Source organism: Mesoplodon densirostris, chromosome 3, assembly GCF_025265405.1.
Source record: "Mesoplodon densirostris isolate mMesDen1 chromosome 3, mMesDen1 primary haplotype, whole genome shotgun sequence".
NCBI lineage: Eukaryota > Metazoa > Chordata > Mammalia > Artiodactyla > Ziphiidae > Mesoplodon > Mesoplodon densirostris.
The window spans coordinates 14661453-14679384 of NC_082663.1; the positions used below are offsets into that span (position 1 = coordinate 14661453).

At 46.7% G+C, this 17932-nt stretch overlaps 1 protein-coding gene across 3 annotated transcripts in view; it reads right to left on the reverse strand.

Moving 5' to 3' along the window:
- Nucleotides 1-218: 218 nt before the first annotated feature.
- MYO10 (myosin X) overlaps nucleotides 219-17932 on the reverse strand; it is a 226110-nt gene continuing 208396 nt past the window's right edge. For all 3 annotated transcript variants that reach the window (XM_060092746.1, XM_060092745.1, XM_060092747.1), the window contains 13 exons: nucleotides 16870-16963; nucleotides 16114-16169; nucleotides 14227-14369; nucleotides 13775-13969; nucleotides 12569-12726; nucleotides 10062-10185; nucleotides 9336-9633; nucleotides 8483-8690; nucleotides 7662-7798; nucleotides 6213-6333; nucleotides 5364-5816; nucleotides 3104-3295; nucleotides 219-1696 (listed from right to left, as the gene is read on the reverse strand). In XM_060092746.1, the coding sequence (XP_059948729.1) occupies nucleotides 1595-1696; nucleotides 3104-3295; nucleotides 5364-5816; nucleotides 6213-6333; nucleotides 7662-7798; nucleotides 8483-8690; nucleotides 9336-9633; nucleotides 10062-10185; nucleotides 12569-12726; nucleotides 13775-13969; nucleotides 14227-14369; nucleotides 16114-16169; nucleotides 16870-16963 (2281 nt within the window). In that variant the 3' untranslated portion in view covers nucleotides 219-1594. The remainder of the gene's footprint in view (nucleotides 1697-3103; nucleotides 3296-5363; nucleotides 5817-6212; nucleotides 6334-7661; nucleotides 7799-8482; nucleotides 8691-9335; nucleotides 9634-10061; nucleotides 10186-12568; nucleotides 12727-13774; nucleotides 13970-14226; nucleotides 14370-16113; nucleotides 16170-16869; nucleotides 16964-17932) is intronic.

Genomic DNA, 17932 nt, shown 5'->3' on the forward strand with positions numbered 1-17932 from the left:
CCCGATCCAGGAAGATCCCACATGCCGCGGAGTGCCTGGGCCCGTGAGCCATGTCCGCTAAGCCTGCGCGTCCGGAGCCTGTGCTTCGCAACGGGAGAGGCCACAGCAGTGAGAGGCCCGCGTACCACAAAAAAAAAAAAAAACCAAAACCCAAAACCCAACAAAAACAAAGTCCATATGGTATTTAGAGCTGCCCCATAAAGAAATTACACTGCATGTTAACTAATATCCTTTATTGTCAGACTTTCTTGAGCCAACAAACAATGATTCCGCATGGCTGTCCATAGGGGTAAGGCAAATTTCCTTTTTCTTTGTGGGTAGACTTAGTTGGCCTAAGTCTTTACAACTTCTCTGTATAAAAATAGAAGTCCAAGACCAGATTATTTTTCTTCTGGTCATAAATGCTGATTTATTTACAGGGGCCTTGTTCAGACCACCATTATACACGTGGGATAAAATAGGTGTGTATTTTATTAAAACCTCAGCATTGAATGTCAGGGTCCTTTAAAGATCCACTCATGTGTTATGCTTTCAAGGAAGGTAGCATCTTTCCCCCATATTCCAACATGGTTATGTTGCAATCTACCCAGAGTGATTCGGGCTAACCTTCCAAGAAACATTTTTTAACTTAAATCTCATAGAAACTAATGACTCCAAAAGGCCTTCATACAGTTCTAAAAACAGCCTTGGAGCCAGCTGTTTAAGAGTGGTTTATAAATACAGTTATCTGTAGGCTGCATATCTGTTTGTAATACAGCAGACAAAGATGGCAGACTTTGCTACACGTGAAACAAAACTGGAGTCAAAATGTGGCTTTCGGAATACAGCAAAGACAGGAAACTCCAGGATTCCGGGTTGTTAATAAAACCACCTTGTAAAGTAACAGCTGACGACTCTCACTCTGAACTATTAAAATATACAGACGTTTCGCCATTGCACATCCTCTTTCCCTTTGCTTTCGATGCTCACGGAACAATGATGAAGTGATGGGTTTATGGACACATGCGTGCACAGGCAGGCACATGCACTTAAAAGGTGAAACACAGAGAAAAAGTTAATATATGTCCATGAGGAAGGCTGCCAGCAGCACTCCAACTAAAACAGACCGTCGTCCTCTTGCTCTCCCTCCGTCCCCCCTCCCCGCTCCCTCACCTTCCCTCCCGGGGGAAATCAGGCTGGGAGGTTAGTGCACAATAGATGGATCAACGCCCCCCCTCCACTCCCCTCAAGCTTAGCACGTCTCCCTTAAAAGGGCGGGAAAGCATTTCTCTTCAGTAGCACAGTTAAGGTGGATTAGCGTCAGTTCCACAAGTTAAGGCACTTCTGGCTGCTTTGGTGGCAGCGTGGGTTTCGTTTCCTCTCTTTTTAAGGCATGTGTCATCTAAAAGAAGTAAAGCTTTGGAAACTGGGTCGACAGCTTGAGACACTGATCACTGGAGTGGACAGGATGAAAGGTCCCCCGAGACACCACCCTCCGACGAGGGGCTTCTGGCAAGCCTGGGCAGCCTCGCCTTGGGCTGCAGGTGCAGGAGCCGGCTGGGGCCGAGGGGGCGGCACGTGGAGATGCTCAATTCACGTGGACCCACGGCCACCTTCACCTGGAGCTGCCCTGGCTGCTCACGGAGCGCGAGGTGCTGTAGCGCTTCTTCACGATCATGCTGATGTACGCTTTCATGAGCTTGGCCACGTCCACCACCTGCCGGGGGGGAGCAGAATCAGCCCATGGTCACAAGTTTCTGAGGGGCCAGGGGACCCAGGCTAACGACCAGACATCCTCTGCCCAGCGCGGGCAGGCGGGGGCCCGTCCTCCCAGCAAAAGCCACCAGCCTGCCATGCCAATCCACGGTCCAGGCTGTGTAGGAAGCCAAGAGTCAGAGCTGCTTTTCCCTCTTCCTCATTGGGTAGAAGGGGGACTCGTGGCCTTTCCACGTGTGACGTGTGCCACCTGGTGGTTGCCTGATGTAAAACTGTCAGATTTTGTACGATAAAAAGCCCCCCACCCAAGGACACTAGTGTGTGGGTAGGATCAGGGCTGGGATCACTGTCCCCATTGAAGATACAGGTACACGACAGAGCCCACAATCACAGCTTTTAAAGACTGCATCCTATCGTGCTGGTCAAAACCTCATGATGCAGCTGGAGACACAGAGCTGAGGCCCGAGGAGCTGGCAGAGCCTCGTGTGCCCGTTCTGTTCCCTGCCAGCTCTGGGAGTCCAGCAGTAGCTATTTCATGGTGCGTCCACCGTCACCCCTTCTGGCCCGTCCCTCCTGATGGCTGGCCTGCGTCCCTGTGAAGGCACCCTAACTGGCTCCCATTTCCCTGATCTCTCTTCCCTTCCAATGCCCCGCACACTGTTTGTAAAAGCACTGTTGTTACACATCACACACAATCAAAGAGCCCATGGCAGTTCCGCGCTGTTTACTGGAGTTGTGCAAACCCGGCAGCCTGGCGCCTGGGGCCCTCCAGTCAAAGCCCCACCTCTTTCCATCCTGCTACACAGCACCTCCTCTCCATCACTGTACACCAACAGCCAAACGGGCAGTGTGTGATGCATGCCCATTTCCCACCTTTGCTTGTTAGCAGCTCCCTATGTGGAGACCTCGACAGGCTTCTCATATTATCGCTATTATCACATTTTACTCTTTGGAGCGGGATGGCATACATATATAGAGATGTTTTTTGTGAGCTAGAATTAGCTCTGTCCAGGTCACTCCCTCCTGCTCCGTGGACACTGCCAGACCCACGTCTCACAGCTGCGATCCACTGCCGCCTCGTCTAGTAAGTTTCACAAGGCTTTATTGCCAAGCTATATATATATATATATATGTATTTTGGACCTCTACATCACTTTCCTTTCTCTTCTTTTCCTACAAGGGTACAAGGGAACCAAATTTCCCTGTTGCAGAGGTACACAGAACAAATGTGGGGCTGTCAAGATTTTGGCCTGTGAGAAAGCTGCAGCTGTGGAAGGAGCACCATGCTGTACCTTCCTATATCTTCAAAGTGAAATATCCAAATAAAATTACTTGGTCAAAGGCATCAGGAAGCGGGGTGTTGTCTTCCTATTTTGTCAAGGCCACGGATGAAAGATTTGCCTCTTACCTCACTGGTTTCAAAGAGCAGCTCCCTCTCATCGACGACGATCTTGTACGTGTTGGCCAGGGGGGCCCCGAAGGAGAGAATGTGCTCATACTGGAAGACTTCCAACGGTCTCCCCTCCCCGCGCTTGTAGACAGACACAGCGTCTGCGCTGACGCCCAGCCAGAGGTCCTGGGGAAAGCCGCCTTCCTTGCACTGCGGGGCAAGAGTTAGTGTAAGAGATCATAAAAGTTAGAAACAGAACATAGAAACCACAAGAGAGGCTTTGAGTCCAGCACTCTGCAAAGAATGCTGAGTGCATTCAGCGTGTCCTTATGCTGGGGGAATTGAAATATAAGATATGAGAAATGGTGGCTCTTTGGCTGCCTTGATGGATTTCTGACCAGCTGATCAATCCTGTGCATCCGGGGAATCCTACTTGGTAAATCCAACATCGTGCTTGGACTCTCCACCTCTCAACATCATCACCCTCCTGCCATCTGAATTAGCTATGCGGAGGCGGCCATAGCCGTGGAACTTAACAGTGATTCCCCAGTGAATCAAGCAGCCCGAGCCAGGGCTACTCTCTTCTATCGCTAGTTCTGCCTCCCCGTCCTGTTTTGGATGATTATTCTTCAAATACAAAATCTAGGATCACAGAGGGAAATTCTCCCAATCTGTGCTGAGCAGTTCGGGCTCCTCTTGCAAAACACGTCTCGTGACAAGGAGCCGCAATGACCTTAAGTGTGTATGGTGGTCAACCTCATTGGTTTAACAATAGACCTTCCTGCATGGATCAGTGGAGGAAAATAAGAGCCGGGCTGGCTGTAGGGGATGACAACACAGGGCTATGGGAATCAGGAGGGATACACACTGGTGACACAAAAGAGGAGGTACTTGTACAAAGCATCTGATTTATACTTAAAAACAAATGTAATTGAATCAACCAACCAACCAACCCAAAGATAGCATCCAATGAAAAGTCATGAAAGGATCTTGGAATATATGATCAACATTTAGATTTTTATAGAGCTTCATTTAAAAGTCATCAGATAACATCCTGAATGATTATGATCATAAGAAAAACAGACCAAGGGTTGGTTTATCTAGACCAAGGGTTGGCAAACTTATCTGTTAGGGGACAGATAGTGAATATTTTAGGCTTTGTGGTCTCTGTCACACGTACTCAACATTGCCATTTCAGTGTAAAAGCAGCCAGAGAAAAATATATAAAGGAATGAGCCCTGCTGTGTTCCAATAAAACTTTTTTTTACAAAAAAAGGAGGCAGGCAGGATTTGGCCCACGGGCTGCAGTTTGCCAAGCCTTGATCTCAATCATTAGTAAGATTTTCTTTCAATAAATGGTCTACTTAAAAAAAAAAAAAAGGTCTGTGTCTTTATTCCCGTCTTACCCCTAGGTTCTTCATGACCTTTTTTTTTTTTTTGCTTACATTCCATATACATGTGTTAGCATATGGTATTTGTTTTTCTCTTTCTGACTTACTTCACTCTAGAGCATGGACTTGAGGATTTGGGGACAAAGAGAGAGAGTGGCATGGACATATATACACTACCAAATGTAAAATAGATAGCTAGTGGGAAGCAGCCACATAGCACAGGGAGATCAGCTCGGTGCTCTGTGACCACCTGGGTGGGGGATAGGGAGGGTGGGAGGGAGGGAGACGCAAGAGGGAAGAGATATGGGAACATATGTATATGTATACCTGATTCATTTTGTTATAAAGCAGAAACTAACACACCATTGTAAAGCAATTATACTCCAATAAAGATGTTAAAAAAAAAAAAAGGATATGAATCAGTACTGGGTTGATGTGAATTTAGCCAAATTCAAACTGTGAAATACAAATTCTTCCCTTCAAACAGTCATGGGTAAAAGATAAAAATGTAAAATCCAAGGATATCCAAATTTTCTAATTTTATGGACACAGTTCTAAAAAAAATTTTTTTTAACTTTAATGCAGATTTTTACCAGCACTTTGTCGCTGGGGCTATAGCTTGAATAAGAAAGAATCAGAAATTATTTATGAATAGAGGACACCTTAATTTTTCACTCCCTTCTAACATTACAAGAGCATTTACTGTAAAGGAGGAATAAAACTTTGGGTGGGTGGCGGGTGTGAAGGGTAAAATCTGGGGGCTCTAACAAGAGAGGGTGAGAGAGCCAAGTGTTCCAGCAGGTCCTCCCTCCCCAGGAATCTGACCATGGTGGTGGTCGCACAGTCCCCGGTGCAGCCCGGTCCGAGAACCAGCAGGCAGCTCTCACCTCCACATCAAAGAGCGTCGACCCGTACCCGGGCCACTCCTTGATCAAGGCCATGTACTTGGCCATGGCCTGCTCCTGGCTCATCCCCTGAAACTTCTTCCACTTGCCGACGATGCTGGCCCGCGCGGACGAGACCTCCTCCTTGACCCACATGTCCAGCATCTGCCCCTCCTCCGCCCTCTGCCGCACCGCTGGCCCCGTCCGGAAGCTCCGGCGCAGCGTCCCCTCCAGGAAGCTCGTGCGGCGCTTCTCCAGCCGCTCACACGGTGCGAAGCTCTTGGTGGACTGGCTGATGCGGGCCTTGAGTCTCTGCAGCGAGTAGACCTCCTCCAGGGGCGGCACCGGGGCGTGGGGCGCGTAATCTCCCTGCACGTACTGCAGCCGCAGGGCAGCCAGGACCTGCAGGTTTTCCTCGGGGGCCGGGTAGTGGCCGTGGACGACGGCTTCGTGGGCCTGCAACAAAGCGGTCAGCGGCGCTATGGGCCAGGCACGGCTGTGCGACACCACGCCCGCCTGGCTTGCTCCCTTGTTCCACCAAAGGCCACCTTCCTTAACATCGTACCCTAACCCTCCCGTGCTGCCTCAAGGGTCTCCCTCGCATGGGTACCACTGAACACGTATATCTATCTGATTTCTTACTGCTCCCCGCTACCCTCTCCCCTGTCCCCGGAGTTCATATAATACGTGTAGAAGTTTCCGTCTACAAATGAATGAAAGAGCAGCTGACCCTGTCCACGCTGGGAATTCTACTGCCACGTGTGATTTCCAAGGACTAGCAGTTAATGCACGAGGGGTATGAACGGGTTTCACCCCTGCTTGTCTGCAAAGGAGCCTCAGAGCTCTAGGTACCTGTTCAAACATGAACGCAAACTCCACGCTGTCTTCTGGCACGTTGTCTGTGTCCAGGAAGCAGTAAAGTTTGAAGTAGAATTTCCAGGGCTGGTCACCCACCTCTGATGTGGCCGCCAGCCTACGGACGGAAGTCGAGAGAGACTCAGAAAGCAAAATGAGAAATGGGCCATGGGTGACCCACAGGGAGTTCACTGCATATGGCGTATTCTCGGCAAGGATTCAGACATCCTGTCTGTGCGCAGATAGCAGAGAGGGTGGAGAGGGGGATGGCGGGAGAGAAACAAGAGCCAGAGTGAAGTTTATCAGAGTTCCCTTGCTAATTGTATTTACCCAGAGGTGAAAAACACACTTTCATCCTAGTTTCACTTTAAGACAACAAACAGGCAGGCTTCAGGTAAACCGAGCTAAGAAGTATTTCCCGAGTGTCCCGGTCTGGTTAGTCCTAGCTACGCATAGAAAGCAAAGAAACAAAGCCTATTCCTTAAAGAAAGCCTATGCCGACTCTCAAACTATAATATTTATAAAAATTGACACGAAGATTTGGGAGGCTATGTTTACAGAAAGTAGGAATATCCCTCTCCATGCCCCCTCTCCCATTTTGGTTTATTTCCAACAAAGCACTTAGACCAGGCCCAACCTGAGGAGAGGATGTCACTTCCTCTGGGACTTGGAAGTTTGGGGCTGTTCTAAACCTCTTGGTCCCCTGACACATTTCTTAGTTAAAGCTACTCCTGCCCCTTATGCAGCTGGGGAGGGGCAGGGCCCAGTCCTGCTGGAGTCTCGTTACTGGTACTGGCATCATGCTAAAGGAGGAATATCTTTTTTTTCTTTTTTTCTTGTGGTACGCGGGCCTCTCACTGTTGTGGCCTCTCCCGTTGCGGAGCACAGGCTCCGGACGCACAGGCTCAGCGGCCATGGCTCAAGGGCCCAGCCGCTCCGCGGCATGTGGGATCTTCCCGGACCGGGGCATGAACCCACGTCCCCTGCATCGGCAGGCGGACTCTCAACCACTGCGCCACCAGGGAAGCCCAGGAATATCTTTTGTGTTACTTGGGGGGGTGTGAATATTGTAGGTCCAAGAGATACAGAATGCAGTCTGAAGAGTTTATAAGGTGGCTTCTGTCTACTCGCCCAGCTTCAAAGCTAATGACAAGTGAAAATCTGAGAATCAGAAAATTCCAAGATAAGGGTGACAGCAAGACACCGAGAGAAAGAATGGGGTAGGGGATCAATGATGGGGTGAATCCTATTTGAGACAGTGGCTCTATCTAGGAATCAAGAGAAATAGGCAGCAGAGAGAGATGAGAAATTAAATATGCTTTAACACAGGTAAAAGGAGATGAACTCAAATGGACCCTGAAGCCAAAAATGGAATCAAAGTTCAAACCCTCTTGCTCTTAACGTCTTTCCTCTAATCTGCTGGCACTTCAGGGAGAAGGAACTTACTTTTCAAACTTTGCTAATACATCTGCTACGATGGTCCGGCTTTCGACGGCTTTATCGACGTGTCCGTTGTACTCAAAGAGTGCAAACATGTTTCTACTGTCCTCCATGGCCAGGCCTCGGATCAGCTTCTCCACCACCTGGAAAACACGGGGCCTTCAGCTTCTGAAGCTGTGGTTCTAGAATACGCCTTCATCAGAACCCAGAGGGAGCTGCCAGCAAGAGTGAGGGTCCAAGCAACCTCCCAACACTGTCGTGTATGGAATCTCCAAGGCGCTGTTTTCCCTGGTTCTCTTGAAATCAGTTCTCTCTCTTTCTTGCCAAAGAGAACACAGGTTATTTTGCCCACAGCTAGGGGCAGATGCCGGCCGGTTTCTTGCAAACCCGTAAGCACATGAAAACTAAAGCCCGTTTGACTGATAAATTCACGAACTCATAGCGATTTCCACTGATATGTCTGCTACACCAGCTTTTCCGGGTTTTACTGCACTATTCCTTTTAGCCAATTGGTTTTAGGGTACTAAGTTTAAATTGAAAAAAGAAGGAAAAATGAAAACACGTTCACCTGACCCAACGTGCTAGATATTTGTGTGGCAAACAGAAAAACACTGCAGAAGTGAGAGGCTAAACCCTTGTCACAGCGGACATATCTGAGTCAGGTCTGCAATCTCTACTAGGTATTGACTGCTTCTTGGATTACGTCTGTTTCCTTGGTTACTGAGCAGCTGCGCTATGCCAGCCACAACTGTGCACGACAGCCAGCCTAACTGCGCCCAGTTTTCCAGACATAAGTAAGCACGTGGGCAGCTGGGCCTCTCCCTCACCTCCCCGGCTGTGGTGTGGGAGCTGATAGTGATCTTGCAGGAGCCCCCGCCGTGGCAATACACTGTGGATGTCATCTCCTGCCGATGGATCAGAGCTTCGATTTCATCTCGGGAAGGCACAAACTCTCTGCATTTGGTTTTCTTGAGAGATTCGTAAATGAAGAGGGCGTATTTTTCCATCTCGGTTCCTGGAAACTGTTCCCGTATCCTAGGAGCCAAACACTAACTGTTAATTGCAAGATTTGAGGATGGCTGGCTACAGGGAGCCGGGCAGCTTCAACGTGCTGCAGACCAACACGGTGAATGGGGTCCCAGTGCAGAGCAAACGCCAGTCGCTTGCCTAGCTCATCCTGTGCTGTTTAAGGACCAAAAAAAAAAAAAAAAAGAAAAGAAAAGAAAGAGAGAGAGAAAATCCAAAGAGCCCAAGTATGACCGGGAGCAACTTCTGCTACTAGCTGACCTCTGCAGAGCTATTGTATTTGAAAGAGCCATGTGCCTCATGCTATTGCATGAAAATTCTTTCTCCACAGTGGATCAGAAGCTAAATCAGACAGCCTCTACCTGTTTGATCTGGAACAAATATCCAAGGTTTTTTCTTTTTTCCCTGTTTATACAGAGTAGTGGTAATTAAATTTATCAACGTCTTACACTTCAGGACACTACACCCCAAGGGACCTCTCCCTGGATCAGCCCCGTGTGGCTTAGAGAGAAAAAGGTCGTCTGTGCCCTGTAAGCCAGCTCGGGTGACCTAGGAGCCCGACCCACACAAGGTGTCTTCTGTTCCAGGTCCAACTTATCTGAACTGTGTCCACCACACTCCCGACGTGAGCAGCGCCACCCAGGCCACTCGTACCTTCTCAGGTGGAACTTGAGGTACTTGAGGATCCCCCGGCTGGGCAGGAAGGTGCAGCTCAAGCAGGTAAGGATCTGCCAGCTGCACAAGTTGCCCACGCTGCCCGGCTGGGGCACCTTGTTGGTCTGTTTGATGAGCTGGCAGTATAGCTCGTCTCGCAGAGGGCGGAGGTCGTGCCCCGTCTGGAGGATGCCCTGGATGATGGGAGTAGGGTCAGACATGGACTCCAGCTGCTGGAGGGAATTGAATATTTTGATGGCTTCATCCTGAAGTGTCGTGTAGCCTTTGTCTTTGAGCACTAGGAGAAGCAGAACAAACACGAGTCACATGAGGGGTCTGGAGAAGTCACCCTCTGAACAGCAGACAAGAGGCAGGAACGGGGACCAGAGCTATTGCAGGACGCAGTGCCCACCACGTGCTCTGGACACTCGAATCAGCCAAATAGAGGCACACAAGTAACTAAACTATTTTACTGCGCAATAATGCTTACTGAAAAGCTGGTCTGTTGCCAAGCAGGTTCCGCATTTGACATGCAAGACAACTGTTTAGGATCTGGTTCTCCAGTAGATTAAGGGTACTTGGCGTTCCTGGGGAGTGCTGGCATGTTTTTTTAATACAACAACACTGACATCACTATAACCAACTAACGCTAATATGATAGAGCTAAAGAGTTAACAGGGAAACCACAGCACAGTGTCCCGGGTCCAGGAGGAATTCAGGACTCACGGTTGAGGTTGATGTCTCCGTAGGGCAGGGGCAGGAGTGGGGAGTGCAGGGGCCGGTGGGTGTGGCGCAGGATAGGGTTCCGCTTATAGATCTGCTCCACCACGTCTGTGTTCAGGCAGTTCTCCTTGAGAAGAACAGAGCCGTTAGGGAAAGCCCACGAGCTTATCGTCAGAAACGTACGTGTAAAAGGACAAAGCCATCTGCATCCTCCTGAACGAGAATGTTTTTCACAAGTCACAAAACACCTGTAGCCTAGGGATGGAGGTGGGAATCCAGCATTAATCATCTCAAGCACGAAGATACCCACAAGTCACGTTTGATGACAAATCACACACACACACATGCACACACACATTTTTCTTACACAGCTCATTCTCTTTCTTTGATCTGCGTATTTTCCCATGTTACTGAAAAATCTTCTCTCTGGAAATTATATATACTAAAAGAAATTAAACTTTTCTTGCTAATTATTTAGCCATAAATCATTTGGCCAAATCATGTCATCCTTGTCTATAATTCATTTTAAAAACACATTTTGCTAGCTCTCTTATTGGTCTTTTGTATCCTCCCCCTGAAAATGACACGTTAATACGTTATCAGCGAGACTGTTCTTCCTTGGGCCTCCCTTCTCACTCCTGAAATTTAAGAGCTCTTCTCAGAGAATTTCATCATGTATTTATGTTCCTAAAGCATTAACTTGGGATCTGAAAAAGCCAAAGTTACTTTTAGAACTTTAAATCAACGGAAAAGTTGCAGGAGAGGCAATGAATCATTCTATCGTGGCAAGTTCATTTCTGCTATGAAACTTTTTCAATAATACCCAATTGAAAACCAGAAAGAAATATGTTTTAATCACTTAAAAAATTGGTATGGACTTAATTAGGGCAACCTGTCTCATTTCTTAAGAAGCATTGCTTCATATCCAAAAATTCTATTTACTCTTTTAACGTCTGATTTCAAATGAATCAGTAAATATATTTGTCTCATTTCTTAAGAAGCACTGTTTCCCATTTAAAACTCTATTTACTCTTTAATGTCTGATTTCCAATGACTTAGTAAATATACGGGTAAATAAGATACAGCTTTGAAGAGAAAGTTCAGCTGATATGTGCTTTTTTTCTCTCCTTTTTCACAAGAAAGCTTCAACAAATTCATTTTTTAAAGACTAGAAATGACATTATTAGTTTCAAGCTCCTTGGGCTCCATGGACAGCTCTGCAGTTTGTAGGAAAACTGACCTGCAGGAATTTGGCTCCAAACACCCAGAAAACTTATCATTTTGGAATCAAGAGGCTGACTTGAATTTGGTGGGTAATAATATACTACCGATATATGAGACCCTCTCCCACCTTTAAAAAGGTGCAGTTTGCCTCCTGGATCTAATTAGCTTAGTTCCTTTGATGTACATCAGTAAATAAATACCCACCTCACTATCATTCTGGCATCTTTTCTGTCACAGCTCTGGCTCTTTCCTTTGCATAGGGAACCTGCCCACATGGATAACTTGGAGGAACAGAATAAAAATAATTCCCTTGACCTGCAACTGCATCAGGGGCTGACCAGCTAAGTGAGCAATGCAACCAGAATATCCCATGTCTCCGTTTCCATGCCTGGAAAATGAGCGCCATGATCCTTGTTCATGGCTGCCATTTAATGGTTCATTCGTTTGCTTGTTCATTCATTGGATATACACTCACAGCCACTAATCTTTATAAACAGGAAATTACAATCGAACAAGTTCAGTGTTGGTCCAGAGACCTGGGAGCTTCTGTGAGTTTGGAGGCACCTGATAAGGATTCCAAGCTTTGTAGACCCATGTGGCCTCTTAGTGAATCCACTTGTGTGATCTAGAAACTGCAGTGAAAGTAGAATTTTTTTTTTTTTTTTTTTTTTGCGGTATGCGTGTCTCTCACTGTTGTGGCCTCTCCCATTGTGGGGCACAGGCTCCACGGCCATGGCTCACGGGCCCAGCCGTTCTGCGGCCCGTGGGATCTTCCCGGACCGGGGCACAAACCCGTGTCCCCTGCATTGGCAGGCGGACTCTCAACCACTGTGCCACCAGGGAAGCCCGAAAGTAGAATTATTGTGTTACTTCTATAAGGTCCCCAACCTGGGCTCAAGTGGAACCTGTGACATGCAGGTTGTCCCCAACACAGATCACACCACATCCCTGTGACTGGGGAGCCCCACACCCCAAATTACAGACCACTGTCCCTCCGCCTACACAGTTTTACAATCAGGTTTGCCTCAGTGGCGATAGGTAACACCTCCCCAGAGACGAGATAATTTTAGTGTCAAATTTCAATTTGACGTCAATTTTTGCATTTTCTAAATGCAGTCTAGCATTTAGATTTTTAAAAGCCAGGATATATACGAACACAAAATTAACCAAGAGTTCTGATTACAGAATGAAAATGAAGCTTGACTAACGTTGACGTCTTGATGTTCCCGTGGTGAGAATCTGTGAGCTACTGTAAACCACTATGAGCTGGGCTCCCTCCCTCTCACCTTGATATCCTGAATCAGCTGCTGGGTCGGGGTGTCAATCGGGGCCTTGGTGTCCGTCACATTTTGAATGGCGCTGGACCACCTGGTGGCCTCGTTGAGCAGCTTGGTATAGAGTCGATAGCAGTGCTTGCGTCCGTACACGGTGACGTTCCAGTAGCCTGCAACAGCAACACGCGTGCGCACACACACGCACACACACACACGGCAGCATGAACCTGGGGGACCAGGGTACTGTCCCCGTACCGGAGTCCCAGAAATCCAGCACCCAGGCCATCTCCACCTGAGCCCCTTCATTAATTCAACAGCTACTTGCTGACTTCCTCCACGTGCCCTGCCCTGCACTAGGTAACCAAAGACACGTGGAATTTACCGTTGCGAAGGGAAGACAAACATTAAAATGAGAAGCCCAGAATTATAATAAATATATAATTAGCAAGGCCTGCTCTCAAAGAAGGAACAGGCATAAACAAAAGTCCAGTTCAAGGCTCTGGAACAAGAGTGAAAACTCTTCCCTCAGATTGCTGACTTTCTTTTTCCCTTCTTGTTCCTTGTCTTCCTTTCCTTTAGATTCTCCCTTCAAAAGAAACCATTGTGTCAAGCAAGCAGTCCAGGTGTTCAGAAACCAGCTGAAAGTGGAATAGAGCGACTACAGTAAAAAAATACATGAGTATTTTTTTGAATGGAGGAACTGTACTTCAAAAGCACAAAATCACGACTAGCAACAAAAAATCAAAATAAACAACCTAGAAACACCTTTTGTAATACCAAAAGGGAAAAAAAAAGCTTACGTGACCGCTTTTTATTATGCTAGGTTATGTTCACTGACAGTCAGGGTTTACCTTTTTTAGGCTGCATTATGACTCTCACGGTACAACGGTGAGAAAGACAAAAACACAGGCATAGAAAAATAAGGCTTCCTGTAGGAAAACTTTTGTCTGTTTACACCTCCTTGCCCTTAGAAAAATCTTTCTGTAACCCAATAAATCAGGACCCCTTTACTATGGTTTACATATCAAGTGTTCATATAGGTAACCACAGACAGCCTCAAAAGATAAATCAGCAAAAGAGATTTTTTGGGGGGCGGCGGGGAACGTAAACACCCCAGGTAGGAAGCTCACTCCTTCGCTCTGAGCAAACCCACACCTCCTATGACTGGACAGGCCATGTCTCAGGCCCAGCCAGTCCTGAGCACACCACACCGCTTACCTGTCTCTTTGAAGATCTTCTCGTCCGGCGGGACGACCGAACAGAGGCTGTTGAGGACCAGGGTGCCCAACTTCAGAGCATTCTTCTCCGAGCTCTTGTAGTAATCCAAGGAGTTGTGGGTTAGCACAAACCACCGTTTCTTCAATTTCAGTGAAGACATCTTCGGACTGTTTTTCACTTCTTTGTGCAACCATCCTGGAAAGAAAGAATGGAGTATCAGCTCAAAACTAGGATGAGAAACTTCACATACCAGGAAACAATTTGCATCCGGCTTACAAATGGGTCAGATTTCTATATATCTGCTACAAACGGCCACGATCATTTCTTATTTGATGATTTTTAACAATGTCAAGAGACAAAATGACTCAGAAAAGTGGCTCAAAATGGAAACATGGCAGACATCCATGTAAATGAAAACAGGACTCCAAGTAAAAAAGCATCAGTGGCATCACCTCTCACTATAAATTCCTGGCCCTCCACTCTGGTGTCCCCCTTGGATCTCTGCAGCAGTGTTATCCAGTGGTGCATCTCCTCTGGCGTATCTGCGTTGCAGTGAAGCACCCGGTTGGCCGTGATGATCACAAATGAGTTGGGTCTGAGCAGTGGGGCGAGAAGGAAGCAAAACCTCTTAGCTCCACTGAAACCACCACCTCCGTTTGACCCAAGACAAAATGGCTTTTTCCCAGCTTATGGGTCCCAGGGATAAAAACGGCAGTGCTATTTGTATTTTACGTTAAGGCAAACCTTGCTCATTTCTGTAGGATTTATTTTATGCCTCATTAACCTTCAAACCTGGAGCAACACATTCTGAAGGTCCTGGAAGGGAAAACATTTCTTCATGCTGAACTTTCCAGATGAAATTCAGTTCCAGGAAGGCTAACTAAGGTGACCGGGAGGGAAAATTTTTTTTTGATGCCTCTCCAAAGTAAATTTCTTCCTGCCTCTGGGTATGGCTTTGGATAATATTTCTGTGGGTGGATAATGAAATGTCAGATACCAGTAACAGGAGGTCAGTAAAAAGGTATAGGTGGAACATCTCATCCACTTGATCATGCCTGGTACAAAGAGCTACCTGGGTCCATGCCTTCAATGCAATCTGACAAGGGTGCATTTCCCAGGCAGGGATAACCTAATAATGGAAATGTGCTCTCTCCTGCGTCTCTTTTTAGCTGGCAATGCCCTGAGTCTCTCATAGGCTCTTGCTCATATTAATTCCTAATCGTCGAAGCTGGTGACTGTGAACAATGTCTTGCAAGTTTTCAAATGTTCGCTGAAGTTAAGTGCTGCAAGAGTTCAAGGAAAAGGAAGATGAACAGGACTACAATATGGACAGACAGGTGCTCCTTAAAAAACAAGATTTTTCTGTAGTTGGGAAGGAAGAAAGGCGAATACTTGAGCAAGAGAGAAAAGCCTGGGTAGGGATGGAAGGTTCTCGTGTGGATCATCGCGTGCCCAGCCTGCCTGATGTAGGGGTTTAGGAGGAGAGAGATGCAGATCAGAACTTGACTGTCAGACAAGCATCTGGGCTTTAATTACTGACGTGACACACACGTGTTAAAGGTTCCTGAGCCAGGTATGAGAAGGTGTAGGGTGACTAGTAGAAACAAAGAATCTACGGTTCAGAAGAGCCTTCATCAACTGTGGGGCGATGGACACCCCGGAATTCTCACTCGGCCCAGGAGACACTATTTTTATTGTCAACTTGAATACATTTCTACTCTCTCTCTAAAGCTATGTCATTGAAGGCAGAAGTCAATTTTGATTCGTACTCAGAATTCCTAAGCTGCAAAGCAAAATAGAGATGGGAAAGACGAAGGTCACTGGGTACAAAGACCCCCGAGACCGTCACCGAAGATGATCTGCCTTCAAAAAACAGAACCAAACACATGATATTTTAAGGGCACAGGTAAGGTAGGCATGTCAAGGAAAATAAATGTTTGTGGTTTAATTTATTAATACTCCACATATAAATTGTCATCAAAATCCTTTTCAAATTCATTATGAAATTTTAGAAGGGGGAACTACACCCACCCCTGTGCTGGGATACAGGCATTTTCATCCTGCATGAGTCCCAAGTCTGTCCCTGTATGACTGTCTAAAGTAGGTTTCCAAGGTCTCCCCTACTCCTGACCCCTCCAACCCGCCGCACTCCAAAGACACCCAGAGAGGAAGACTGCAGATGAGGTCAAACTGGGTACCAAGAAGGAAGTCTTTGATTGCTGGGGTTGACCAGGTGGGAACACACAGCCTAGAGTTGTTCCCCAGCCCAGAGCACAGAGCCTGTGGGCGCACGCAGGTATCCAGCAGTTACTTTTCTTAAGAGTCACACATGAGCTTACCTATCAGGGCTGTCCGAGGCGCACACAGAATCAATTAACCCCACATCCAAAGTGCCCTGGAAAGAAGTGAAAAGCAGAGAAACTGAGAGAACCATTCAAGTACAACACACATCATGATAACACCCCTAGATGATGACTCTCTAAACAGGAAAACAAAAAAGCCTCCTTCTTTGTGTGTTCATTGCAAAATAGTAGTTATCTAAGGAAATGACCCCCTTCATTCAGTACAGACAGCCTCTAGACAGGGCAAAATCTACAGTCCATTCATTAAATAAAGTATAAACGAATCTTTCTGTCTTGTTCCTAAAATACTTTCAGTGAAGGGTGTCTACAAACTTCTTTCAGTCATACAACTTTTCTGATTTACACTATGATCTATCATCAAATTTTATAATTGTGAGAAAATCAAACTATCTCTGAAATATGATTTTGTGGCTCTGTTTACGTGCCTGGGATACAGTAATGTCAGAAAGAATACAATTTGGAATTCACTATATCCTTTGGAGAAAAGTGTAATGGGCTTCCCACGGTTTCATAAAAATTGGAATTTTTTTTGAGGTGGGAGAATCGTAATCTATTACTACTTACAATCTTCTATAATTTACTCTGTTTTTCTATATGATTTTTAACCAAGATGTTCCCGTTTCTCTCTTTAATTATACTATTTCTTATTAAAAAAAAAAAAAAGACTGTCTACAAATTCCCAGTCCCCTCTGTCAGGACGCCTCCCTCCACACCCCACCCAGGCTCACGCACCACGGCGTTCTGCGGGTTTGCCTGCTCATCGTGCATCTCCCGAATCTCCTGGTCTGTGGATGCGTGGACCTGACTCAGCACGCTAAACCACTGGCTGTGGGGAGGAGAGAGAAACAGTCAAGGGGTGGCCAACCTCCGCATGCAATACAGTGACACCATTCTCCACATCCTCTGGGAAAACGACATCTCCTCTGAGCAACTTTCTTTCTTTTTTTTTTTTTTTTTTTTGCGGTACACGGGCCTCTCACTGTTGTGGCCTCTCCCGTTGTGGAGCACAGGCTCCGGACGCGCAGGCTCCACGGCATGTGGGATCTTCCCGGACCGGGGCAAGAACCCGCGTCCCCTGCATCGGCAGGCGGACTCTCAACCACTGCGCCACCAGGGAAGCCCTGAGCAACTTTCTTTTAATATGTCTACTCCTCACGGGTAAATGTGGGTTTCATAATACCGAGGAGTGAAGTTAGAAGAAAGAGTCAAGGTGCCTTTAAGTACCATCTGACGCAACTTCAGATCAGTGGGAAGACCCTTACCCCCTGGCCCCAAGGACCTTAGTAGACATTTAACAATGATGATGGTTAAGTTCCTAGAGAAACTGGCAGCAAAAAAAGAAATACTCAGTTCTACCCACACACTTAGATCAAGGGTCTTTGCTGAAGATATTATTTATAACCTAGGGAACATTCAAGTGCCTTCTCAATTTTAAATTCCGAGGTAAGAAGGCCAATAATGTAAGAGCATCATCTCAGGGTGGCCACTGGATGTCTATTTTCCCTGCTCATTCCCAGGTGGGATTTCCAACCACCTGATAGGATTTCCACTTAAGTGAATAAAACCACAGGAGAGCTGGAAATAGAAAACAACTGCCTGGAGTAGAAAGTAGAAAATTATTTTGACCAGAGAACTCTTTTATCTTCATTTCAAGTGAGTTTTCTCACCGGCAGCCACATTAGAATCAGATAATAAAAGAAAATGTGTCAACTCCAGAAAAGTCAAGCAGAGCAAAAGTCATGATGTAACTAGAAACACAACACGTGCTTGAGGAAAATGACCATGAATATCCATC